The sequence below is a fragment of the Giraffa tippelskirchi genome, chromosome 12 (genome assembly GCF_054371585.1).
Source record: "Giraffa tippelskirchi isolate mGirTip1 chromosome 12, T2T-mGirTip1v1.2.pri, whole genome shotgun sequence".
Lineage (NCBI taxonomy): Eukaryota > Metazoa > Chordata > Mammalia > Artiodactyla > Giraffidae > Giraffa > Giraffa tippelskirchi.
This window is the reverse complement of record NC_137286.1, coordinates 58,737,114-58,763,709: the sequence shown is the minus strand read 5'-3', so window position 1 is coordinate 58,763,709 and position 26,596 is coordinate 58,737,114. Positions and strand designations below refer to the sequence as shown.

General features: G+C 40.3%; 1 protein-coding gene across 48 annotated transcripts in view; it reads left to right on the top strand.

The window, feature by feature from the left end:
• Positions 1-26,596, top strand: part of TTC23 (tetratricopeptide repeat domain 23) — a 140,294-nt gene that overhangs the window by 64,562 nt on the left and 49,136 nt on the right. For all 48 annotated transcript variants that reach the window (XM_081551275.1, XM_081551259.1, XM_081551253.1 and 45 more), the window contains one exon: positions 23,985-24,162. In XM_081551275.1, the coding sequence (XP_081407401.1) occupies positions 23,985-24,162 (178 nt within the window). The remainder of the gene's footprint in view (positions 1-23,984; positions 24,163-26,596) is intronic.

Here is a 26,596-nt window from a genome sequence, read left to right as displayed (position 1 = left end):
ATGTTCCAAGATGTCCTACGAAGTTACTGTATTTAAGGGGAGTTGTTTTAAACTTCACTGCTTCTTTTTGTCCTTACTCTTCACTGTAACATATTCGTTGGAACATATGTCTTTAAACTGCATGATTTTCATGAACTTTATTTCTCCACTGAAGTGTGTGACTCTTTTGTCCAAACCGATCTGCTTTAGAAAGTAACAAGGCTTTGGTTTTGGATGTTTCTACAGTTATGCTTGCTCACAACCACAAGGGCTTTTTCTTTTGCCCTGTCTTGGAAGTGGAAGACCAGGATAATTTCTTAGGCAGCTCTCGCGGGATTTGTGTTTCTCCTAAAAGGGCATCTTTCAGTGCATCCTCGTCCTCCTCCTGCCTCGCCTTTTATGGTGCCCATCAGGCCAGTTCCCCAGTTCCTTTCTCCTTGAGCTGACAGATAAGGGCTGCAGGGTGACTCACGCTCCGTGCCTTCCGTCCCTGGCCGTGGCCTGAAGCATCCATCATTCCTTCCACCTGCCCTTCTCTGTTCCAGCACTACTTCATTCAGTAATTATTTCTCAGCTTTGGAGAGTGAATCCAAATCTTGTGTTCCTGCATGCACAGTTGTTTTTTCAAATGGGGCCAAGATAGTCACTAGGAAAAGCAAGCAAAGTTTTTCCAGTGTTAAGTATTATTTTCTATCCTAATTACTGATAGATTCCCCAGACACAAATAATGTCTTTATAAAAGCAGGGATACACGATTTTCATGCACGTGTACATACACACACACATCCCTTTTAAAATACTCTTTCTACATGGCATGATAATGATGGCCTACTGAGACTGCTGCTCTGGAACACGGGGCCTGTCCCTAGCTTTCTCTGCAACTACATGGTTGGTCGCGTTCGGAGTCCTCCACAGCTTGCCCAGAGAGCACTTGGCCTGGCCTTACTTGCTGCCTGTGATAAGTAGATACTCCTCAGAGCATCAACAGGATACCTTCCTGGTATCTCTAAGGAATGTGACATGGTCTATTCAACAGCATGGCCTCAGAGGCAGGTAGCCCTGGGTTCACGTCGGCGTCCTTCCAGCCCTCCCAGCTGGAGGACCCTGAACAAGTCCCACCCTTGCCTTTTTTGTTGAGATGGGACCAGTTAGCCTCCCAGAAGGATTCTGTAGTGATAAAATGGACCCTGCATTAAATCATCTGAGTATATCGTAAGCCCCAAAAAAGCGTCTGTTTTATTGTTGCTATCTAACTGATCTTTTGCCTTTCTGCCATTTCATTCTGGAAATGGTTTTATTTTAAAGCATGTAGTACCTACATCCAGAGAAGGCAATGGCACCCCAGTCCAGTACTCTTGCCTGGAAAATCCCATGGATGGAGGAGCCTGGTAGGCTGCAGTCCATGGGGTCGCTAAGAGTCGGACATGACTGAGCGACTTCACTTTCACTTTTCACTTTTCACTTTCATGCATTGGAGAAGGAAATGGCAACCCACTCCAGTGTTCTTGCCTGGAGAATCCCAGGGACGGGGGAGCCTGGTGGGCCGCTGTCTACAGGGTCACACAGAGTCGGACACGACTGAAGCGACTTAGCAGCAGCAGCAGCAGCAGCAGTACCTACATCACAGAGTAAGATACTGTACTTCAAGACTGCCCCTGGCTTGCAATATTCTTTCCTGTACTTTTTCCTGTGACTTGAGAAGGCTGTTTTGTTTGTCTTTGCTCTTATGAAGTGCCTAAGCTAAAAATTATATATATATATATATATATATCTCAGTATGTAGATATGTGTGTATACATATACATGTGTATATGTTTTAAGCTCGAGTTTGTTTTCTTTGTCTTTCTTTCTCTAGATTTATTATAGCCACAAGATTTGGAAAGTGATTCTAACACAAGTTTTCCAAAGAGGCAAGAACATGGGGGCGGGTTCTTCCTTAGCCAGTACTTCCTGAGAGGGGGTAGGAGGTCATGGAGAAAACAGTGGTGAGTAGCACAGTGTGGTCTGTGTCTCTCCATTCACCTCATTAGGATGATGGAGTTCTACTTAGTTCTACATGCTTCCCTGTAAAGCTTTTGTTGTGAATGTTTGATGCTTCAGTAATAGCCTTTGCTTTTTCTATCATCCTCCCTTAATTAGTCCAGCCAATAACCTGCAAATCTAGCTTTGCTTCTTCTACTCAGCTTCTGATATTTAGTTCACGCCATCACCTGGAGGTCCTTGGTGTTTTAGTCACACCTCTGCAGGTGTGGTTCTTTAAAGAATCGCTTTCTCTGCGCTTATCGTTTGGGCATAAAGGCTCTGACAAATGCTCATGTGCTCCCAACTGCTCCTCCCTTCCCCGCTCCCAGGAAACACCCCACCGCTCTCCAGGGGAGGTGTTTGTCCTGTCAGATCCTCCCGTGCAGCGCTCTGTACCCGGAATGCTTTATGCTTAACAAAGAAGGAAATAACTTGGCTTTTCCTGTTTTCTTCGTCATCCCATATCCCCATGATTGAAGAAGATTTTAGATTTTTTTTTTTAATTTGGGAAAGCAGAAAACCATATGGCACAGATTACTTTTTTTTAACTGGAGTATATTGCTTTACATTGCTGTGTTAGTTTCTGCTGTACAGCAGTGAATCAGCCATATGTATACATATATACCCTCATTTTTGGATTTCCTTCCCATTTAGATCACCACAGAGCACCGAGTCGAGTTCTCTGTGCTATGCAGTAGTTTCTCATTACTTACCTATTTTATACATAGTAGTGTATATATATCAATCCCAATCTCCCAATTCAGCCCACCCTCCTTTTCCCCTCACTTGGTGTCAATATGATTGTTCCCTATCTCTTTCTCTCTCCTTCTGCTTTACAGATAGGTTCATATGTACCATTTCCCTAGATTGCACATATATGCATTAACATACAATATTTCTTTTTCTCTTTCTAACACTTCACTCTATATGACAGCCTCTAGGTCCATCCATGTCTCTGTCAATGACACAACTTCATTCTGATTTCTGGCTGAGTAATTTTCACTGGATGTGTGTACCACATCTTCTTTATCCGTTCCTCTGTTGATGGACGTTTAGGTTGCTTCCATGTCCTGGCTATCATAAGTAACAGTGCGACAAACATTGGGGTGCATGGATCTGTCTGAATTGTGTTTGTATCTGGGTGTGTGCCCAGGAATGAGGTTGCTCGGTCATATGGTAGTTCTATTTTTAGTTTTTTGAGGAACCTTCATACTGTTCTCCATAGTGGTTCTATTAACTTACATTCCCATCCCTTTTCTCCACACGCTCTCCAGCATTTATTGTCTGTAGATTTTTTGATGATAACCATTCTGTCTGGTGTGAGGTGATACCTTATTGTAGTTTTGATTTGCATTTCTCTAATAATTAGTGATGTTGAGCATTTCATGTGTTTATTGGCCATCCATATGTCTTCCATGGAGAAATGTCTACTAGTTCTTCTGCCAATTTTTTGATGGTGTTGTTTTCTGTCTTGTTTTATTGAGCTGCAGGAGTTGTTTGTATATTTTGGAGATTAGTTCATTGCCAGTTGCTTCATTTGCAAATATTTTCTCCCATTCTGAGGGTTGTCTTTTTGTTTTGTTTATGGTTTCCTTTACCTACAAAAACTTTTCAGTTTAATTAGGCCCCATTTGTTTATTTTTGGTTTTAGTTTCATTACTCTAGAAGGTGTATCAAAAGAGATCGTACTGTGATTTATGTTGAAAAGTGTTCTGCCTATGTTTCTCTCTAAGAGTTTAATTATCCAACCTTACATTTAGGTCTTTAATCCATTTTGAGTTTACTTTTGTGTGATATTAGGGAATGTTCTGATTTCATTCTTTTACATGTAGCTGTCCAGTTATCCCAGCACCACTTATTGAAGAGACTGTCTTTTCTCCATTGTATATTCTTGCCTCTTGTGTCATAGATTAGGTTACCATCGGCACATGGGTTTATATCTGAGCTTTCCATCCTGTCCCATTGATCTATGTTTCTGTTTTTGTGCTAATACCACACTGTCTTGATGCCTGTAGATTTGTAGTATAGTCTGAAGTCAGGGATCCTGATTCCTCCAGCTCCGTTTTTCTTTCTCAAGATTGTTTTTACTATTTGGAGTCTTTCGTGTTTCCATAAAAAAAGTGTTAATTGTTTTGTTCTAATTCTGTGAAAAATGCCATTGGTAATTTGATAGGGATTTCACTGAATCTGTAGACTCTTTGGGTAGTATAGTCATTTTCATGACATTGATTCTTTCAATCCAAGGACATGGTATATCTCTCCTTCTGTTTGTGTCATCTTTGATTTATTTCATCAGTATCTTATAGTTTTCTGAGTACAGGTCATTTATCTCCTTAAGTAGGTTTATACTACATATTTTATTTTTGTTGCAATGGTAAATGGGATTGTTTTCTTAATTTTTCTTTCTGACATTTTGTTGTTAGTGTATAGAAATGCAAGAGATTTCTGTGTATTTGTATCCTGGAACTCTACTAAATTCTCTGATTATCTCTACTAGTTTTCTGGTGGCATATTTAGGATTTTCTGTGTATTGTATCATGTCATCTACAAACAATGACAGTTTTATTTTTCTTTTCCAATTTGCATTACTTTTATTTCTTTTTCTTCTCTGATTGCCATGGCGAGGACTTCCAAAACTATGTTGAATGATAATGGTGAGAATGGGAACCTTTGTCTTGCTCCCAATCTTAGAGGAAGTGCTTTCAGTTTTTCACTGTTAAGAATGATGTTTGTTGTGGGTTTGTCATATATGATCTTTATTATGTTGAAGTAGGTTCCCTCTATGCCCACTTTCTGGAGAGTTTTTATCATAAATGGGTGTTGAATTTTGTCAAAAGCTTTTTCTGCATCTATTGAGAGTATCATATAATTTTTATTCTTCAATTTGTTAATATAATGTATCACATTGATGATTTACATATACTGAAGAATCCTTGCATCCCTGTGATAAATATCACTTGATCATGGTGTATGATCCTTTAATATGTTGTTGGATTCTGTTTGCTAGTATTTTGCTGAGGATTTTTGTGTCTATGTTTATCGGTGATATGGGCCTGTAATTTTTTGTGTGTGGTATCTTAGTCTGGTTTTTGTGCTGGGGGATGGTGACCTCATGGAATGAGCCTCAGAGTGTTGCACCCTCTGCAATTTTTTGGAAGAGTTTGAGAAGGATGGGTGTTAACTCTTCTCTAAATGTTTGATAGAATTTGCCTGTGAAGGCATCTGTTCCTGGACTTTTGTTTGTTGGAAGATTTTTAATCATAGTTTCAATTTCATTACTTATGATTGGTCTGTTCATGTTTTCTATTTCTTCTTGGTTCAGTATTGGAAGGTTGTACTTTTCTAGCAATTTGTCCATTCTTCAGGCTTTCCATTTACTGGCATATGTTTACTTGTAGTAGTCTCTTGTGATCCTTTCTATTTCTGTGGTGTCAGTTGTCACTTCTTTTTTCTTTCTGATTTTATTGATTTAAGTCCTCTCCCCTTTTTTTGGATGTGTCTGGTTAGAGTTTTATCAAGTGCGTTTCTCTTCTCGAACAGCCAGCTTTTTGTTTCGTTAATCTTTACTTTCGTTTTGTTTCTATTTCATTTATTTCTGCTCTGATCTTCATGATTTCTTTTTTTTTTTTTTTTTTTATTTTTTTTATAAATTTATTTATTTTAGTTGGGGGCTAATTACTTTACAATATTGTAGTAGTTTTTGCCATACATTGACATGAATCAGCCATGGGTTTACACGTGTTCCCCTTCCTGGACCCCCCACCCACCTCCCTCCCCATCCCACCCCTCCGGGCCATCCCATTGCCCCGGCCCCGAGCCCTTGTCTCATGCATCGAACATGGAATGGTGTTCTGTTTCACATATGATAATATACATGTTTCAATGCTATTCTCCCAGAACGTCCCACCCTCACCTTCTCCCTCAGAGTCCATAAAATTGTTCCATGCATCTGTGTCTCTTATTCTGTCTCGCATATAGGGTTATCGTTACCATCTTTCAAATTCCATATATATGCATTAGTATACTGTATTGTTGTTTTTCTTTATGGCTTACTTCACTCTGTATAATGGGCTCCAGTTTCATCCATCTCAGTAGAACCGATTCAAATGTATTTTTTTTCCTCCTACTAACTTTGGGTTTTTTTCTTCTTTCTCTAGTTGCTTTAGGTATAAGATTAGATTGTTTATTAGAGGTTTTTCTTGTTTCTTGAGGTGAGATTGTAGTGCTAACTTTCTTCTTAGAACTGTTTTTGCTGCATGCCATAGATTTTTGGGTCATTGTGTTTTTGTTGTCATTTGTTTCTACTTTTTTTTTTTATTTTCTCTTTGATTTCTTCAGTGATCACTTGGTTATTGAGTAGCATGTTGTTTAGCCTTCGTGTATTTGTGTCTTTTCAGTTTTTTTTCTTGTAATTGATTTCTAACTGCAGTGTCATCAAAAAAGATGCTTAATACAATTTCAGTTTTCTTAAATTTACTGAGGCTTGATTTGTGACCTAAGATGTGATCTAGTCTGGAGAATGTTCCGTGTGTACTTGAGATGAAGGTGTATTCTACTGCTTTTGGATGGAATGTCCTATAAATATCAATTAAGCCCATCTAGTCTAATGTGTCATTTAAGACTTGTGTTTTCTTATTAATTTTCTGTCTGGATGAATTATCCACAGGAATAAGTGGAATGTTAAAGTCCCTCACTTTTATTGTGTTACTGTTGATTTCTGCTTTTATGGCTGTTATCATTTGCCTTATGTATTGCTGCTGCTGCTGCTGCTGCTGCTGCTAAGTCGCTGCAGTTGTGTCCGACTCTGTGCGACCCCATGGACGGCAGCCCACCAGGCTCCCCCATCCCTGGGATTCTCCAGGCAAGAATACTGGAGTGGGTTGCCATTTCCTTCTCCAGTGCATGAAAGGGAAAAGTGAAAGTGAAGTCGCTCAGTCATGTCTGACTCCTAGCGACCCCATGGGTCTGCAGCCCACCAGGCTCCTCCACCCATGGGATTTTCCAGGCAAGAGTACTGGAGTGGGGTGCCATTGCCTTCTCCGCTTATGTATTGAGGTGCTCCTATGTGGGGGCAAAAAATGTTTACAATTGTTATATCTCCTTTTTGAACTGATTCCTTGATTTTTGTGTAGCGTCCTTCCTTGTGTCTTGTAATAATCTTCATTTTGAACTCTATTTTGTCTAATATGAGTACTGCTACTCCAGCTTTCTTTTGATTTCCATTTGCTTGGAATATTTTTTTTTTCCATCCCCTCACTTTCAGTCTGTATATGTCCCTAGGTCTGAAGTGAGTCTCTTGTAGATAGCATGTATATGGGTCTTTTCTTTTTATCTATTCAGCCAATTTGTATCTTTTGGTTGTAACATTAATTCACTTACATTTAAGCTAATTATCAATATGTATGTTCCTATTACCATTTTGTTCATTGTTTTGGGTTTGTTTTTGTAGGTCTTCTTTTTTCTTTTCTTGTGTTTCTCACCTAGAGAATTTCCTTTATCATTTGTTGTAAAGCTGGTTTGTGGTGCTGAATTCTCTTAGGTTTTGCTTAAAGCTTTTGATTTCTCTGTCAAATCTTAATGAGATAGTTTCTGTTAGAGTAATCTTGGTTGTAGGTATTTCCTTTTCATCACTTTAAATATATCCTGCCATTTCTTTCTGGCTTGCGGAGTTTCTGCTGAAAAATCAGCTGATAACTTTATAGGGATTCTCTTGTATGTTACTTGTTGCTTTTTCCTTGCTGCTTTTAATATTCTTTTGTTTTAAATTTTTATTTGATTAATACACGTCTTGGTGTGTTTCTCCTTGAGTTTACCTGTATGGGACTCTGCACTTCCTGGACTTGGGTGACTATTTCATTTTCCATGTTAGGGAAGTTTTCCACTATAATCTCTTCAAACATTTTCTCAGTCCCTTTTTCTTTCTCTTCTTCTAGAACCTCTTTAATTTGAATGTTGGTGCTTTTAATGTTGTTCCAAAGGTCTCTAGGATGTCCTCATTTGTTTTCATCCTTTATTCTGGTCCATGGCAGCTATTTCTGCCATTGTCTTCCAGCTCACTATCTGTTCTTCTGCCTCAGATATTCTGCTGTTGATTCTTTCCAGTGTATTTTTTTCATTTCGGTTATCATGCCATCCATCACTGATTATTTGTTCTTTAGTTTTTCTAGGTTCTTGTTAAACATTTCTTGTGTCTTCTCAATGTGTGCCTCCATTCTGTTTACAAGAACTTGGGTCATCTTTATCATCATTGCCTGAATTCATTTTCAGGTAGATTGCCTATTTCATCTTTATTTACTTGGTCGTGTGGTTTTTTTAACCTCGCTTCTTCATCTGCAGAATACTTCTCTGTCGTCTCCTTTTGTCTGACGTACTATGTTTGTGGTCTCCTGTACACAGCGTGCAGAGCCATAGTTCCACTTGCTTCTGTTGTCTATGCCCTGGAGGGTGAGCTTGGTCCAGGGACTTGTGTAGTCTTCCTGGTGGGGGGGCTGGTGCCTGTGCTCCGGTGTGTGAAGCTGAGACTTTTCCCTCTGATGAACAGGGCCACATTACATGGTGTTTTGGGGTGTCTGCAAGCTAAGCATGACTTTAGGCAGCATGTGTGATGATGGGTAGGTCTGTGATCCCATCTTGCTGGTTGTTTGGCACGAGGTGTCCAGCACTGGAGCCTGCAGGCAGTTGTGTAGAGCCAGGTCTTGGTGTCAACATGGATACCTCTGGGAGAACACATGCCGATTAATATTCCCTGGGCCCAGGAATGCTCTGGTGGTCCTACATCCTAGACTTGATGCACCCAGCCTGAAGGCCCAGGCTTGACCCCTGGTCAGGGAATCAAGAAGCCTGCAAGCTGCACAGCATGAAAGAAAAAAAGGGAAGCAAAGACAATCCAAACTCAAGACAAATGATAAAAACAAAACCAAAAAAATAGAAACAAACAAGGAAACAAACCAAAAAAAAAAAAAAAAAACAAACAAGAAAAACCCCGAAAAACAAAAGAACAAGGAACTAAAAAATGCAAACATCAAGAAAGACTGAACTAACGAAAACAAAAACAGAATGCGAACTAAAAAAAAAAACAAAGAAAACATAAAACAAGCACATAAAAACAAAATTTTAAATGTATTTAAAAATACATTTAAAATACAAATAATAAATAATAAAAACAACTGAACAAAATGACACAAACAGAAAAGAATAATAGTAATAATAATATTTTCCTGGGGCCTCTACTGTCAGTGGACAGGGAGGCCTGGTGTGCTGCAGTCCATGGGGTCGCAAAGAGTCAGACACAAGTGAGCGGCTGAACTGCACTACCGTCAGTGTTCTTGCTCCCACAATGAGCCACAGTCAACCCCTGCCTCCCCAGGAGGCCCTTCAGTACCTCTGGGTAGAACTCTGGACCACTGGTGGGCACTGTTTGAGCAGCTTAGACTCTGATCTGACATAACTCCTTCATGAACTTGCCCCAAAGTTCACTGCTACTAAAGCGAGACCAGTCTCAGTTGTGGGGACACTCATTGTCCATTCAGATATTCCAAAGATGCAGGATTTACCAAGCAGCTCACGGAGATTTAATCCACAGCTTGTACAACTGCTTGGAGAGATTTTCTTTCCTCTTCTTAGCTGCAGCACCCCTGGGGCTCATCTTTGATTTCACCCTTACCTTGGTGTGAGCTCCACCCTCAGGCCCATAGGCAAGAGGGAGTAAAAGCAGTGACTAATAGGGGCATACTTACTCACGTGGAGGGTGGGGTGCTTCCCAGGTTGTACTAGTGGTAAAGAATCCACCTGCCAGTGCAAGAGATGCAAGAGTGATAGGTTTGATCGCTGGGTTGGCAAGATACCCTGAAGTAGGAAATCGCACACCATTCTAGTATTCTTGCCTGGAAAATCCCATGGACAGAGGAGCTTGGTGAGCTGCAGTCCTGGGGTCACAGAGAGTCAAGCCCAACAGAGTGACACTGTCTGTCTACTCACTTAGGCCAGGGAGGGATATCGCGGCCAAACTGGGGTGTATGTCAAGTGCCTGTGGAGGTGGAAACCAGCAGGCAGGTGCAACAGACTGAAGCAAGTGTCAGGCAGTTGCAGTGGACTGGAATCAAGGAAAAGCTATTAATCTGTCAATCCTGTCCGAGTCCAGGCTGCGGGAGGTTTCCCACGTCAGAACATGGTTTTTCTGGTGGGGTGCCTCCCAGTGCCCATGGAGGCAGGGGCTGAGGTGTGGGCGCTGGGGGGAGGGGGGCTCCACCCATTGCCCATCACTCAACAATGGCACACACATAGGTTCCTAGGCAGACCACGCTTCCTTTAGCAGCATTTCCGGCTATAGAGATCCTCACTCACATCTGCTCTTTTGTATCTGCACAACCAGCTGTGGTCCTCTCCCTGAAACCACTCTCCTCACCCTACACTTCAGAACTCAGCCCCCACCAGCACTGGTGGATTCCTGTCTCAGGCAAGTGCACCCAGGGCTGATTCCAGAGGAGGCTTTGCCATGGGCGGCTCTCATGACCCTGGACGCTTCCTGGATGGAGGAGGCCTTTGTTCGAGGGATAGGGGAGCCTGACCAGTTGGGTGCCCCTCTGAGTGCTCTAGGAGACAGAACCAGCAGTGGGGAAGTGGGTTATGATGGCTTCCCTGCCTGTGCATGCCACTCAAGGATGCCTTGCTTCTATGGTATCATGGGCTTCTGCAAACTTTCCTGGTCGTGGAGCTCTTTATTCCTGTCCCTTCGGGCTTTTCACAGCCAGTAACTGTCCCCTCCCTGGGTCCACACCCTACTTTCCAGCGCCTAGCACCCCAACAGGAGACACAGCTCAGGTTGGTGTGTGTAGGGCTGCAATACAGATCACGCACACAATTCTTACTTTGTCTTGCCTTCCACGTCCATTGCTGTGTTCTCCTTTGATCCCCCAAAGTTCCTTTTCTGTCCCAGCTGATTTCCCCACCATGAGGGGGTTTTTTTGAGTGCGGGAATGTCTTCTCACCTTTAGTGTCCCACTAAGGATCCTGGTCTCTTTTCTGATTCCTCTTTTCTTTTTTTCTTTCTTTCATCCTACCTATTGCAAGAAGATTTTGTTTTGTCCTTTTAGGTGTCTGAAGTCTTCTGCTAATGTTTTGCTCAGTGAGGATTATTCCATTTGCAGATGTAATTCTTGATGTATTTGTGAAGAGAGATGAATTCCACATCCTCCTATCTTGCCATCTTGACTCCTCCAGCCATTACTTTCATAGACTTTTATCAATTTTTTTTTATTATTGAATCCTCTAAAGCTTTACTATTTTTATTTTTTGTTGAAGTATAACTGATTTATAATATTATATTAGTTTCAAGTGTACAACATACTGATTCAATATTTTTATAGGCTGTACTTCATTTTACGTTATTACAAAATACTGGCTAAATTTCCCTGTGCTGTACAATGTATGTTTGTTACTTACCTACTTTATACTTAGTAGTTTGTGCCTCTTACTCCCCTGCTCCTGTCTTGTCCCTCCCCTCACGCCTCTCCCCCTGGGTAACCACTAGTTTGTTCTTTATACCTGTGGGTCTGCTCCTGTCTTGTTCTATTCATCTGATTCTTTTATTTTTTCGCTCCACATATAAGTGATAATATAGAGTGTACTTGTCTTGTTCTGACTTATTTCACTAAGCATAATAATCTCTCTTACAGAATTTTATTCTTTTCACATCTGAGTAGTATTCCATTTTGTGTGTGTATGTGTCTCACATCTTCTTTATTCATTCATCTGTTGATAGGCACATAGGTGGCATCTGTCTATAGCTTATGTATGTGTGTAATGTGTCCTCAGTCATGTCTGACTCTTTGCAACCCCATGGACTGTAACCTACCAGGTTCTTCTGTCTATGGAATTTGCCAGGCAAGAATATTGGAATGGGTTGCCATTTCCTACTCTATGGAATCTTCCTGACCCAGGGATCGAACCCATGTCTCTTGTGTCTCCTGCATTGGCAGGCAAATTCTTTACCACTATTGCCACCTGGGAAGCCCCTTCTATATCCTGGTTATTGTAAATAATACTGCTATGAACATTGGGGTACCTATATCTTTTCAAATTAGTGTTTTCATTTTCTTCAAACAGCTTTACTGTTTCAGAGAACTGCATTTCTGTCTTTTCCTAACACTCTATCTGTATAATATACATTTCCCTTAAACATATACACTTAATAATGATTTTAAACAACCACACTAACTAGCAATGCTTGACCACCTTCTGTGTCAGGCTGTTGCTTGGTGCTTTGCAGGCCTCACCTCGTCGTTTAACCTGCAGTCCTCCGTATGAGGTGGCACCCTTCACAGTCTCATTTTCAAATGAAGGCACTGAAGCTGAGAGGAGTTGAGGTCGTTTCCCAGGGTCACAAAGCTGAGAAGTAGCAGGGTAGAGCCAGGTCTTGGTCCAACTCTGGTGTCTACACTCCTCACCGCAGCACGGATCCCACTCACTGTGCAGAATGGAAAACTGACAATACCCTCCTTAGAACACAGCCTTTACCTCTGTATGCCAGATGGTAGCAGGAGACCCAGATGAAGACATTTTCTCATTTGACTCTAGAAAACCCTACTTTTCCTCTTTCAAGATTGATTTTTTCATTCGATTTGCATCATCAGCAACATTCCCACAAGGCCTGTGCCCTTCACTGGTGCTCAGTATTCTTGCCAAATTCTCGAGCTTTGAAAAGGAAACCCTCAGGACTTTTCTGGTGGTCTAGTGCTTAAGAATCCACCTTGCAATGCCGGGGACGTGGGCTTGATCCCTGGTCTGGAACTAAGATCCCTCATGCTACGGAGCAACACACACCACAGCTCCTGAGGCCCGCAGGCAGCACCCGCGGAGCCTGCACGCCAGCAGAGTGGCATGAGGGAGTCTGTGCACCGCGACAAAAGTGCTGTGTGCCTCGGCTAAGACCCGAGGCAGCCAAGTAAGTAAATAAATAAAAATACATTTAAATCCTCACAGGCCTTGGGGCTGCACAGAGATTTATCCAAAAGACAAAGAAGTCACAATTTGGAAGAGAAACTGGTATTTTCATACCAGTATCCTAATATTCTCCAAGAAAAATCAGTTATGATAGGAAAGACTGGATGTATACAACTAGATTGTCACCCATTCTTGTGGTTTAAAGAATATTTAACTCCTAGGTACACATACCTATTTAGATCTTTTAAAGTTACTTTCTATAGTGCAGAATATAGTGTCAAATTCTGAATAAAATGCTACTAAAAATGCACTCTAAATAAATAAAAGGAAACCTCCAATTGCTTTAGTAATATCAGAGGGGATTTCACTTGTTTGTTGCGGATTAAAACAAGTCTCCGTCCCCGTGGGGTCCTTCTGAAGCTCATCTGAAATGAGACAGTGTCTTGTCATGTGCTCTGTAGAGGTACCACAGATACATTTTCATTTAATAAAATATGCTGTGGTTTAAATTGTGGCCCTGCCAAATTAACGTACTGCCGCATTGTGTTGTTCAAAATTCTCTCTCTTTTCATCTGTCTCTAGTGTTTCCTAAAGGTGCCCAAACACGTTATGGGCCCACTAGATAATAAATCCTCAAAACATCCCTGGCAGGTAGATAGGAAAGAAAAGGAGACAGTGTTGTTCTCCCACACGTTACTTATGAGCAGATGGAGACAAACCAGATTGCCTGAAATTGACTGATGCTTTAAATGAGTTGGAAATGGAGGTAACACTATAATTTAGTTATTTCCTGATGTAGTACTCCCTCAATCCCTTTTTTCATTAAATATATTGTGAAGGTAAGTAATTTTATTTTCTGTTTTGTATTTTCTTTTATGTGAACAGTGTACCCTCAATGAGCTCCAGAAGGCTCATTGTAGATTGCATTAGCTTGATAGCCTCCATTTCTGGCTGATAGTGCCAGGACCCTGGAATAGCATGCAGCAGCAGCTTCAAAGGATGAGGGTAGAATGTGCCCCTACCCCATTCTCTGCACACACTAAACAAATATTTTAACCAAATATCTCAGGCATATAAAATTAAAGATGTTCTATGAATACTCGTGTACATGCCACCAAGTTTCCAAGTAGAACACTGCAGATAAATGGAAGCCTGTTATGCTTTCTTCTTAATCCTGTTTCTTTCTCCCTATGTTATAGGCAATTGTGATATTGAATTTTGTGTTTTTCATTCCTCTGAATCTATATTTGTATAACCATAAAAATATACAGTATTATTTTTCTTATTTTTATACCTCGTATATATGTTTCCTTCTGTAGCTTGCTTTTCCCCCCATTACTTTTCTGTTTTTGAGATGTATGCACATCAATTGATACTAGTCTATTCATTTTAAACCTTCATATCATGTTTACTCTGACTTTAATTTACTTATACATTCTCTGACGGTGAACACCTGGATTGCTTCGGATTTCATCATTCTTATACATGTCTCCATGGGCACATGTACAAGATTATCTCTTGAGGTATTTGCTGAGGAGTGGAATAGCTTTATTGACAAGTATCCACATCATCACCTTTACTGAGTTTGCTTTCCACCAGTTTGTGCTCTCACCAGCAGTAATTCCCGTTACTCCACATCCTTGTTAACACTTGATCTTGTCAGACATTTTGTCTTTGCCGATCATGTAACTTCTCTAATTGCATTTTCCTAATAGTGAGATTTGACATCTTTTCATACATCTGCTGGACATTTAGAATTTCTCTTCTGTGAAATGTCTACTCATTTCTTTTACTCAATTTTTTAACTGAGCTATTTGCATCTTTCTTATTGACTTGTAGACATTCTTGCAATTTCTGATGACATGTTATTTGCTGCTTACATATACTGTGTGTACCCTAATGTGTAGTCTGGCTTCCCACTTTCTTTATGATGAATTTTGATGCACAGGAATTTTTATTTTTAATGTGACCTAATTTACCAAACCTCTTTCATTATGATCTGTAACTTATTTAAGAAGTCATTACCTATCTCAAAATCAGGGAGTTGAAGTGAAAAAAAAGTGTTAGTCACTCTTTGCAGTGTTCAACTCTTTGCAACCCCATGAATTGTAGCCCTCTAGGCTCCTCTGTCCATGGAATTCTCCAGGCAAGAATACTGGAGTAGGTATTCCCTTCTCCAGGGGATCTTCCTGCCCCAGTGATCAAACTGGTTTCTTCTGCGTTACAGGTGGATTCTTTACCGTCTGAGCCAACGTGGAAGCCCTTCCATATTCCCAAATCATGGAATTACTTTTCCTTATATTTTCTCTCAAACAGATAAAAGCTTTGCTTTTTAAATTGAGGTCTCCAAGTCACTTGGAACTTTTGTGTACATGGTATGAGGGATCTGATTTTTTCACTTTGGATAAAATTATTATTAAATTAAATGAGGAGGTACATAGCTTTACCTACAGATGAAACAAGGACTCAGAGTCTGAAGAATTCTCTAGGGTTTGAAATGTGAGGCCAAGGGTAGTTTGACAAAAATCTTTTAAACTTAGAGAGTTCAGAAATGGCAACAGGTCACTTTCATGTGTGACTATGTCCCTTCAGGGCTGGGCCTCCCGCTAACAGCTTGTTGGATGTCATTGGATTCATGAGGTCTGTGCCATCATGAAGACATTCTTGTAATAAGGGCAAAACTATTGTCAATGAAAGCCATATGTTTGTTCCTGCTGAAATTGCCTCCTTCCAGGTCTCCTTCTCTGCGGATACTCAAATTAAATTTCCAGACAGTGAAGTAATGGAAAGTTACCACTTGGACTTGACCACAATGTGATTTAAAAAAGAAAAATTGGTGCTTCCCTATCTAACTAGCTGCCCTGGGTGAGCACACCCAGTATTCATCTGTTAGGGTACTGATGAAAGGAAAATCTCTGAGCCTGGAGTCAGCCAACAGGAGTTCTGCTCTAGTTTGTTAGGGCTGCCATAACAAAGCACTGCCAGTGAGGTGACTTAACAGAAAGTTATTCTCTCTCAGTTCTGAAGGCTGGATGTCTGAGACGAACACCTGGGCGATGTTGGTTCTTTCTGGGAAATATGAGGTGCTCCACGACTCTCTCCTAACCGGCAACTTTGGTGTTCCTTGTCTGACAGACACATCACACCAGTCTCTGCTTTTGTGTTCACGTGGCATTCTCCCTGTGTCTCTGTATCCAAATTTCTCCTTTTTATAAGGGTACCAGTTATAGTGGGGCTTCCCTGGTGGATCAGATGGTAAAGAATCCACCTGCCATGCAGGAGACCCAGATTTGATCCCTGGGTCAGGAAGATCCCCTGGAGAAGGGAACAGCTATCCACTCTAGTATTCTTGCCTGGAGAATTCCATGGACAGAGAAGCCTGGTGGCCTATATAGTCCACGGGGTTGCAAATATTATCCAGTATGACATTTTCTTAATATAGTTAATTATGTCTGCAATGATACTATCTCCAAATAAAGTCACATTTTGAGGTACTGAGGATGAGGAGTGAGGTGTACTGAGGGTGAATTTGGGTTGGGGGTATACAACTCAATGCCTAATAGGTTCTTGCAAGGTTTCTACCCTAACCCTTTATAAAATTTCAATAATTTCTTCAATCTTTAATTAGAGCAACAGTCTAATATTTTTGCTACTAAATCAATGTGAAAATATGTTCCTTTCTTGAATATTTTCCCTAAAATTTATTCCAAACATCTGTGAAAATTAAGGTAAGAACTATAGCCTCAAAGTCAATGAATCTGCAGGTTTTTCCGTCTGTCTTCCCTCCTTTCTCCTTCCATAGACAACGAGCACCCGCTGTGTGTTAGACACCGCAAGGTGCTGGGGATGTCGGGATGAATGTGGCAGACTTGGCCTGTTTTTTCAGAGTCCTGCCCAAAAGGGATTAGTGCTGAGCCTCCAGGCACTTGTAATTCAATATGAGAGATGTATCTAGAGCAGGGAGGTTCACGGTTCTGTGGGAGCACAGTCAGGTGTTCCCAGAGGCGCCCAGCCCAGCTTGGGATGTCCGGGAACTGAGCCAGCACTAGGATGAGGAAGCCAGGTGCCCAGACCACACCATTTAAGGAGACACTCACACTTGGATGCCAGCCCTGCTCTTTTCCAACCCTGAGCATGAGCACCTCCTTAAATGATGTGTCCTACATGTCTCCCTGGTCTCTCTCTAGTTCTGGCCCTTGCAGGGAAGGCTACTTAAGGAGGAGACAGCCAAACTGAAACTGGAAGAGAGATGATAGAAAGATGAATGGCAGTTAGCCAGGCAAAAATGGCAGGAAGAACACTCCAGATAGAAGGATGAGCAAAGATCCACAGGGAAGGTAGACATGGCACAGCTAGGGGCTGAAAGAGAACCGGCATCATGGAAGCCAAACGGGAATGTTTAGATGACTCTCATGAGTCATCTGAACTCATCAAGTTCAGGGAAACCAGGGTCCCGGCAGAACCGCTGGTACGTCTCCAAATTCATCCATTTCCCCCCAGATGGCCTGATGTGCTTCACTCAGCTTTGGGCTGCAGGATTGGGGTTTCTGTTCCAGCCCCATGTTGTCCCGCTGTGAATTCTGCTAATCTGGGAGTTGGGAGCCACACTGAATTAATTTTTCTTCTCTGACCTACCAGTACTTGGCTAATTTCCTTAACCACAGCTTGTTGGCTTGAATCAATCAGCTGATGGGAAAAGACTCCAGGTTTATCACCTATTTCTAGATTCTTCCGCATCTGGGGTCATGATATGAAATATATTAACATATTTAAACTTATTGTGTAATTGATTTACTAGAGCATGCCATTAAAAATATTTTTGTTGTCTTTTCTTTCTGTGAATTTACTGCTTTGCACAGAGCAAGGCTTTCCCCTGGAGATCTCCAGGACGTAGATAGAGCTCCTCAGGAGACATGGCCAACAGCTCTGTGAGGCTCAAGAGAGACCAGTAGCTCAGTGTTCAAGCCTGACTCATGGCACCCCCGTGGCATCCCTGTGGCAGCCCCCTGGACATGCCCACTGTGCTGAGTGTCAGGTGCAGCCGGACCTGTTCCAACCCACCCCCCAAAAGAGATCAGTAGGATCATCCAGTGAATCAGGACCAATTTAGAGCCAAAACCCACATATCTTTCTGACCTGCTTTAAATGAGTAAGTTAGGAGTAATGTCTAGCTTGCAGATGATGTTAAGCTTAAAACATTTTCATTTTTGTTTAACAATTTTAGTACAGTTATTAATGGCTATTACTGAGTCTCATCTGTAATTCATTTTGCTTCCAAATGTTCACAAACTTTTCAAAAATAACGTTTATTTAAATATAATTCACATACCATACAGTTCACCCAATTAAAGTATACAATTCGATTGTTTTTAGTATGCAACCATCACCACAAGCAATTTTACATTTTCATTCCGTTAGCAGTCTCTCCCCATTCTCAAGTTCCCCAACCCCTGGCAACTACTAATCTACTTTCAGTCTGTATGGATTTGCCTGTTATGGACAATTCACATGAATGGAACCTTACCGTATGTGGTCTTCTGTGACTGGCCCCTTTCACTTAGCATAATTTTTTCAAGGTTCATCTGTGTTGTAACATATATCAAAACTTCCCTTTTATGGCCAAATAACCTTTTATTGCGTGAACATACCACATTTTGTTTATTCATTCTTCAGTTAGTTGGTGGATATTTGGGTTGTTTCTACTTTTTGTCTCTTCTGAACGTGCAGTTATGAACATTCGTGTAAAAGTCTTTATGTTGATGTATGTTTTCATTTCTTTTGGGTGTATACCTAGTAGTGGATTGAGAGGTCATCTAGTAATTCTATGTTTAAACTTTTGAGCAACTGACACTGTTTTCCAAAGTAACTGTACCATTTTCCATACCCACCAGCAGTGTGTGAGGATCCAGTTTCTCCACATCCTTGTCAACACTGTTACTATCATTTTAAAAATCATTGTTATTATAGCCACCGTCCTAATGGATGTAAAGTGGTGTCTCATTGTAATTTTGATTTGCATTGTCTTGATGACTTATGATGAACATCTCTTTATGTGTGCATCTTCTTCAGAGAAATGACTGTTCAGATGTTTTGCTCATTTTTAAATTGGGTTATTTATCTTTTATTACTATTGTAAGAGTTCTTTATATATTCTGGATTCAAGTCCCTCATCAGAAATATGATTTGTAAAAATTTTCCACAAACTATATTTTTCACTATCCATTTTTTAATATGTCCTAAATAATATTTTTTGAAGATGGGAACTTCCCTGGTAGCTCAGACAGTAAAGAATCCACTGGCAATGAGGGAGACCCGGATTCAGTCCCTGGATCAGGAAGATCCTCTGGAGAAAGGAATGGCAACCCACTCCAGTGTTCTTGTCTGAAGAATTCCATGGACAGAGGAGCCTGGCAGGCTACAGTCATGGGTTGCAAAGAGTCGGACATGACTGAGCAACTAACACTTTCACTTTCAAATAATTTTGAAGATGAATGGTCAATCAAACTTTATATAGCAGCATTCAGCCACTAAAAGCAATATTATACCATTCATTTCCACATGTTCTAAAACATTATGATCTTTTTTAAAAAATGCATAGAAAATCACCTGGAAGTATATGTATCAAAGTGTATAGCAGTCATCTTTAGATGTTGCGATTACATTGATATATTTTAACTTCAAATATCTCTTCTTACTTTTAATGATGAATATATATTGCTCTTATAGTAAATTATTCTCAATTTTTAAAAAAGCCCAGTTGTATAAGAAAATGCCTGCTTCACTTGCAGGCATGAGTTTGACTGACTCTACCCGTTATTTGGGTAGAATTTTATGCAGGTGGGAACAAGCTGAGCCCACACATGAGCCCGTTTCAACAGGAGAACAACCTGAAACTGTGCCTCTCAGTTCCAAAGAGACCACAGGCTGGAAGAGAAGGAGTAAAAAGTCTGATTATGTGCAGCCATTTCATATCAACCTGTATGGCTGGCTTCAGTTTGAAAGCACTTTCAGACATCTTTGATTCTCACAGCAAACATTGGACTCCAGTGTTCAGATGGTGAAACCAAGTTTCAAAGCATTTTGTTCTTTCCCCAGGTTGTGTGTCCTGGTTAGTAAGGATGCTAAAACTACTGTTTGGGTTTTCTACTCCTGTTGCAGTATTTGTAATTGATTGCCCTGCCTCTCACTCTGTATTTTTTTCTAGAAAATTCTCTCTGAGTCAGGTGTGTCTGAAGGGTGACATTTTGATACCTGAAAAGATGCTGTTGTGTTAACTTGGAGTGCTGTGCATGCTTCGGCTAAGATGGTTGCTAGATGGCTTCACAAGCCCCCAGATACTTTTCTTCAGTGTTCTATCTCAGGAAAGAAAGAATTTTTGATATATGAATTAACATATGCCTTGTTTCATGTACTTTTCTATTTTTTCCTCATTTATAAGCTTGATTGCTAAGCGTGAATATTGCTTTCTTTTAAAGTTGTTGCCCAGATGAAATCATCTTGGCACTTGTGTTGGCTTTATTACTCTTCTATGACTTTTACAGGCAACTCTGGAAACAAAGGACCTCTTCTTTACTTCCTTGGCACACTCTTCATCATTTATGAAGATAAGAAAGGGGAAGTTGAATTTTTTTTCCTTTGATGAAATATCTATGGCATTGTCTGAGTTCTCTAGGCTAAATTAGGTCAAAAAAATCAGAAGTCATTTTAAAAGTTTGTGACTTTTTTCTAGATTTTAGACAAAAAGTTGGTGTATAAACTTTTTCTGTAAAGACCCAGACAGCAAATGTTTTTGCCTTTGTAGGCCATATAGTGTATGTTGCAACTATTCAACTCTGCATTGTAGTGCAAAAGCAGCTGTTGATAATAAGTAAACAAGTGGGCCTGACTATGTCAATAAAACTTTATCTACAAAAGTAGTCAGTGAGTAGATTTGGTCTATAGACCACAGATGCTAACTCCTGTTTTCAGTTACTTAATCTTTGTCTACCAGGAATCTAATTGTTTGGCTAAGTGATTTGTTACCATCCATGTGTTTCAAAGCCTCTTTCTATCACCATAGATGCTAGTGGATTTTCTCTCAAAAAATAAAATATGATATGTACAAAGTGGCAACACCGACTCGATGGATGTGAGTTTGAGCAAATTCCAGGAGATGGTGGAGGACAGGCAAGCCTGTCGTACTGCAGTCTGTGGGGTCGCAAAGAGTTGGACACAAGTGAACAACTTAACAACAACAACAACAAAGCTACTTAGTATCCACTACATTCTAAGCTCACTAAGAGAGTTAGAAGATGAGTCCAGTATTACTAGATCGTCTATTAATCTCCTCCTTTCCGAGGTTAGAGTCCCTGCAAGTTACAGCCTAGATGCTTCTTGGTCCAGGAACATATCCCTGACCTCCTCTTGTGTTGTCAACCTCTTTACAATTATAGAAGGTATCCCAGTTCATAAGCTATTCAATGAACATTTTATTTCACTATCATCATTTGAACCACAGATCTGAAAGTAATTCTATCAGTCATTTCCTTTGAAATTTACTGAAGGGAAAAATAGTTGTGAAAAGTATGCAATGACTATGTTGACCTAAAAAAAAAAAAAGGCCGCCAGTTATTTCTCCAGAAATAAAAAATTAGGTTCATAAAGGATTGGCAGAAAATTTCAGTCTGGGGGTCTGAAACCATGGTGAACGATATGCAAGACTCCACCTGGCAAGGGAAGGAAAATGCTTTTCTAGAAGAGGAAAGAATTTGAGAGAGCCAGGGTACACAGAGTCCATGACTTTTCACCGGCTAAGTTCTTACCAGGAATGAGGAGGAGTCTTCTTCCTGTTGGGCTCTGCTCTCCTCCCAGGCAGGAAAATTCCCGACTCTGGGCTCCTGACTCTATTTAATTGAGGTTTCTGTTTGTTAATTTTTTTTACAATTGAGTCAAGAACAAGACCCATTTTTATGGTCTCTTAGTCACTTTCTCACATTTCATCTCAGTTTTCAGGTAATTAGAAATTGTAAGCCCTTTTAGTAGTAAAGATTCTGGGGTGGAGGCAACATAGGAAGGATTGATTTCTTTTATTATGAGTTTTGTACCTAAAAATTTTCCATGAAAAAAAAGTTTCTAATAATTTTCACAGGTGTTTCAGAAAAGATTGTTTTGAAATTGTCTGTTTGGTAGACACTATATAGAGATATATATATTTTTTATATGAGAGACCCTTACCCTAAGAAGCTACAAGATTATTTTCCCACTGCCACCTTTAAATTAACATTTTTCTCATGTAAAAGTAATATATTTTTATAGAAGAAAATTTGGGAAATTTATAAAGTATAAATAAGAAGAGTAAAATCATTCACAACTCCTTAGAAATAACTATTGCTAACATTTTAGTGACATTTAGATAGCTGTGTATGCATATGTTTACATGTAGATTAGATGCAAAATTTTCACATGCATAAGATTATGGCTTAGCTGGTAAAGAATCCACCTGCAATGCGAGAGACCTGGGTTCAATCCTGGGATGGGAAGATCCCCTGGAGAAGGGAAAGGCTACCCACTCCAGTGTTCTGGCCTGGAGAATTCCAAGGACTGTATAGACCATGGAGTCACAAAGAGTCAGACACGACTGAGCGACTTTCACTTTCTTCAAGATTATATAAAGTGTTTTTGTAATCTGCCTTTTTACTGAATAATATATAGTGGATATACTTCTATGATGATAAATACAGATCAAAATTAACTTTAATGGCTACATGGCATTCCACAATGTAGATGTACTTACTATAACCCACTTAATAATCATCTACTGAGGTATTTTAACTGGTTTATACTTCTCCACTATTACAAAGAATGCTTCAGTAAACATTCTCATATATAGTTCTTGTGCCAGAGTATTTCTCAAGATAAACTACTAAAAGTGCAATTAGCAGAAATGTGTGTACATATATATGTATAACTCTGATATAGAAAAGCTGTACCCAAATTACATTCTTCCCAACAGTTAATGAGAGTGCTTTACACCCTCATCAAACTGGGAAATTTCTATAATTTCTATAAGTTGCTGATGCATCTTAGCATGCTTTCTGATTACTGTTGTTGTTTTAATATTTTGTATTTTTTAAACCAACACCTACACAGTGCTTACTATGTGTCAGAGACTATTCTAGATGTTCTTTTTATTAATATTAACTACTTTAATTTAATCTTCATAGCAATGCAGTGAAGTGGGCACTGTTATTATCGTTAACTTGTTGTTGTTGTTCAGTCGCTAAGTCATGTCCATTCTTTGCAACTCCATGGACTGCAGCACACCAGGCTTCTCTGTCCCTCACTGTTTTCTGGAGTTTGCTCATGCTTGTGTCCATTGAGTCGGTGATGCCATCCAACCATCTCATTCTCTGTCACCCCCTTCTCCTCCTGCCCTCAACCTTTCCCAGTGAGGGTCTTTTCCAATGAGTTGGCTATTCGCATCAGATAGCCAAAGAATTGGAGCTTCAGCTTCAGCAGCAGTCCTTTCAGTGAATATTCAGGGTTGATTTCCTTTAGGATTGACTGGTTTCATCTCCTTGCTGTCCAAGGGACTCTCAAGAGTCTTCTCCAACACCACAGTTCAAAAGCATCCATTTTTTTCAGCGCTGAGCCTTCTTTATAGTCCAACTCTCACATCCATACATGACTACTGGAAAAACCATAGTTTTGACTATATGGACCTTTGTTGGCAAAGTGATGTCTCTGCTTTTGAATACACTGTCTAGGTTTTTCATAACTTTACTTTTAACATAGCTTTTTCTTTTGTTTTTAAGATACTGAGAAAACTATTGAGTAACTTGAAGGTCCTACACCTAGTAAGTGATAGAGCCAGGATTTCAATCTTCCTGATTATCCCAATGTCTCTCCTCTTAACCACTATTCCCTTCTGCTCCTTGGAGCAAAGAAAGGCTTAACTGCCTAGGAAACGAATCTGGGAAACAGGAGTCAGAAAGTCAAGTCCATCTTTTATTTTCAGTATCTTCCATTTTAATTAGTTAAAAAATAATCCCTTTGTTTTTTAGGGTATATCAAGGTCAGAAGAAATCAAAAGAAGCTCTGCCCCACTACCAAGAGGCTTTAGAATATACTGAGATCAGTAGAGGTGAAAAAAGTCTTGAGTGTGTACCAATACTGAGGGAGTTGGCAGGTGCAGAGCAAGCCCTGGGATTTCACGATGCATCCATCAACAACCTTTTACAGGTAAGTGGTAATGTACTGGGCACCAAAGCTGTTCTGACCCACTGCTTCTCACAGATAAAAGTGGAATAGCAGCTCTGAGAATGTCTGGCTTAGTTATGTGCTCTAGACACATACAACACCACCCAGAGTAAAAGTTCAACAAATATCTTCACATAGGTGCCCAAGTGGGCGAGCATGGGATTACCGGTCCTCTGTTACCCATGCCTGTTCCACAAACAACCCGAGACTCCCTGAAGGTGGCTTTTCTCACAACAGGTGCATAATTTAAGTCTTGTTTCACAGACAAAGTTTATTCTTTAAAGCTTATCTATGTAGAGATTATGTGACCATAACTTATTAGGGGTTATTTTTGACCACACTCTGCCATCTTTACCTGAAGTTTCTTAGAATTGTCATCTGGTAGCTGCTGTTCCAGTTTATCATTAAAAGATTCCTCTGTGAGTGTGTCAGTTAGGGTTCTCCAAAACAGAACCAGTTGGATATATACATAGAGATAGAGAAGGATTTATTTAAGGAATTGGCTCACACAGTTGTGGAGGCTGACAAGTCTGAAATCCATAGGGTAGGTGGGCCAGCTGAAAATGCAAGCAGAGTCTCCCTTCTTTACTAGAACCTCAGCCTTTTGTTCTATATGAGGCCTACTCATATTATTGAAGGTAATCGCCTTTATTCAAAGTCTACTGATCACAAATGTTAATCACAACTACAAAGTACATTCAAAGCAACATTTAAACTAGTATTTGACCTAACAACTGGACACCATAGCCTAGCCAAGCTGACACATAAAACTAACCACCATGTCAGTTTGATGTTTTTATATGGTATCATCTGCTAAAAGCAGCTTTTAAATTGTTTTCTGAGAATTTTTCCCTATTAAAGTTGTAAAATATAGACTAACTCATTTTTTATTTCAAATGAGATATAATGATATAGTACTGAGAGTTCTTTATTGCTATTTCTTTTAAAATTTGTATGACTATTTAGACTCCCATTCACAGTTTATTAGAGTGTGCCATTCTCTCACTTTCTCTGGATCATCTCCCTTAAATACTAATACCTATCCTATGATTTATTATTATTGTTACCATTTTATAGATACGACAGGCAAGAATTAGGGCAGTTGAGTGATATTCCCAGGAGTACACAGTCAATAAATGGCATAGCCCAGACTTAAATGCACTGTTTTTTGAAGGATAATTCTGGCTGATATGTAGAGAGTAGACTGGGGAGGGCGTGCCTGGAGTAGAGGTAGACTAAAGCACTGAAGGCTGAAGATGGAGGTGGCTTAAACCAGGATGATGTTAGTAAGGGTGAAGGAGTGGAGTATAACAAAGACTTATGAGGCAGAATTTATGAGATATAGAAATTGAAAGGATACAGGACAAAGAGGGAAGGGGAAGAGTCAAAGATGACTCCTGGGTTTCTAGTCTGGACACCTGAGAAGCTGTTTGTGCCGTTTACAGTGGGGGAGCAGGGGTGACTGGGGGATGACGAGATGGTGAGCTCAGGTTTTGATGGTGAGTCTGAGATGCCCTAAGGCATCCAAACAGCTGTGACAGCTAGATAGTTATATAATCAGGACTAGAGTTGAGAAAATAAGTTGAAAAATCCTCCCCTTGTACATAGTAATTGCCTTGGGAGAGAGTGAGGTCACCCAGGGAGGCTTTATGGAGTGAGAAGGGAAAAAGACTGATGACAGAGTCTTGAGGAACTTTGGTATTTGTTGGTTGTGAAAGAAGGATAAATTGGTAAAGGAAAAAAGAAGAATTTGCCAGAAAAAACAGGAAGAAAAGTAAAGAAGGAGATATCCTCTTCCTTTTGATACCTTTTGCTGTTCTGGAGGACATGGAGCTCTTGGGAGGAAAAATGAGTTAATATTTGTGAAGTGTTGAGCACGGTGCCTGCTAGTGCAATATATGAATTTTTGGAAAGTTCCTCCTTTCCTTTTCTTGTTTTTCTTTTTCTTTTATTCATGACCTAGTTGAGGGAAACACTGGGGCACTAATGAGGACAGAATCCAGATTGTACTGTGAGTGAGGTGTGAGGAAGCAAAGGTAATAAATGCAGATGCCTGCCTCAACAAGTACCAAGAGGCAGGGAAGAGTGACCCAGGCAGGGGGCAGAGTACATGGAAAGTTCTGAAGGTAAGACAAAATTTGACACATTTTGGGGAACTGCAAGGAGTTCCTGATCCCTGGGCAATGGGTGTGGAAAGTCATGGTAAGGAATTCGAGCTTCACCCTAAGGGCAGTTAAGGGTTTTCCAGCAGGGAGATGGACATCATCAGATTATCATCTAGAAGGGTTGCTCTGCAGCATGGAGAACAGACTGGATGGCAGAGAGAGAAGCAGGGAGGTAGCTCAGGAGATGGCTGCAGCAGACCAAGTAGGAACAGTGACAGCCCGGACTTGGGTGGTGTCGTGAGAATGGAGCG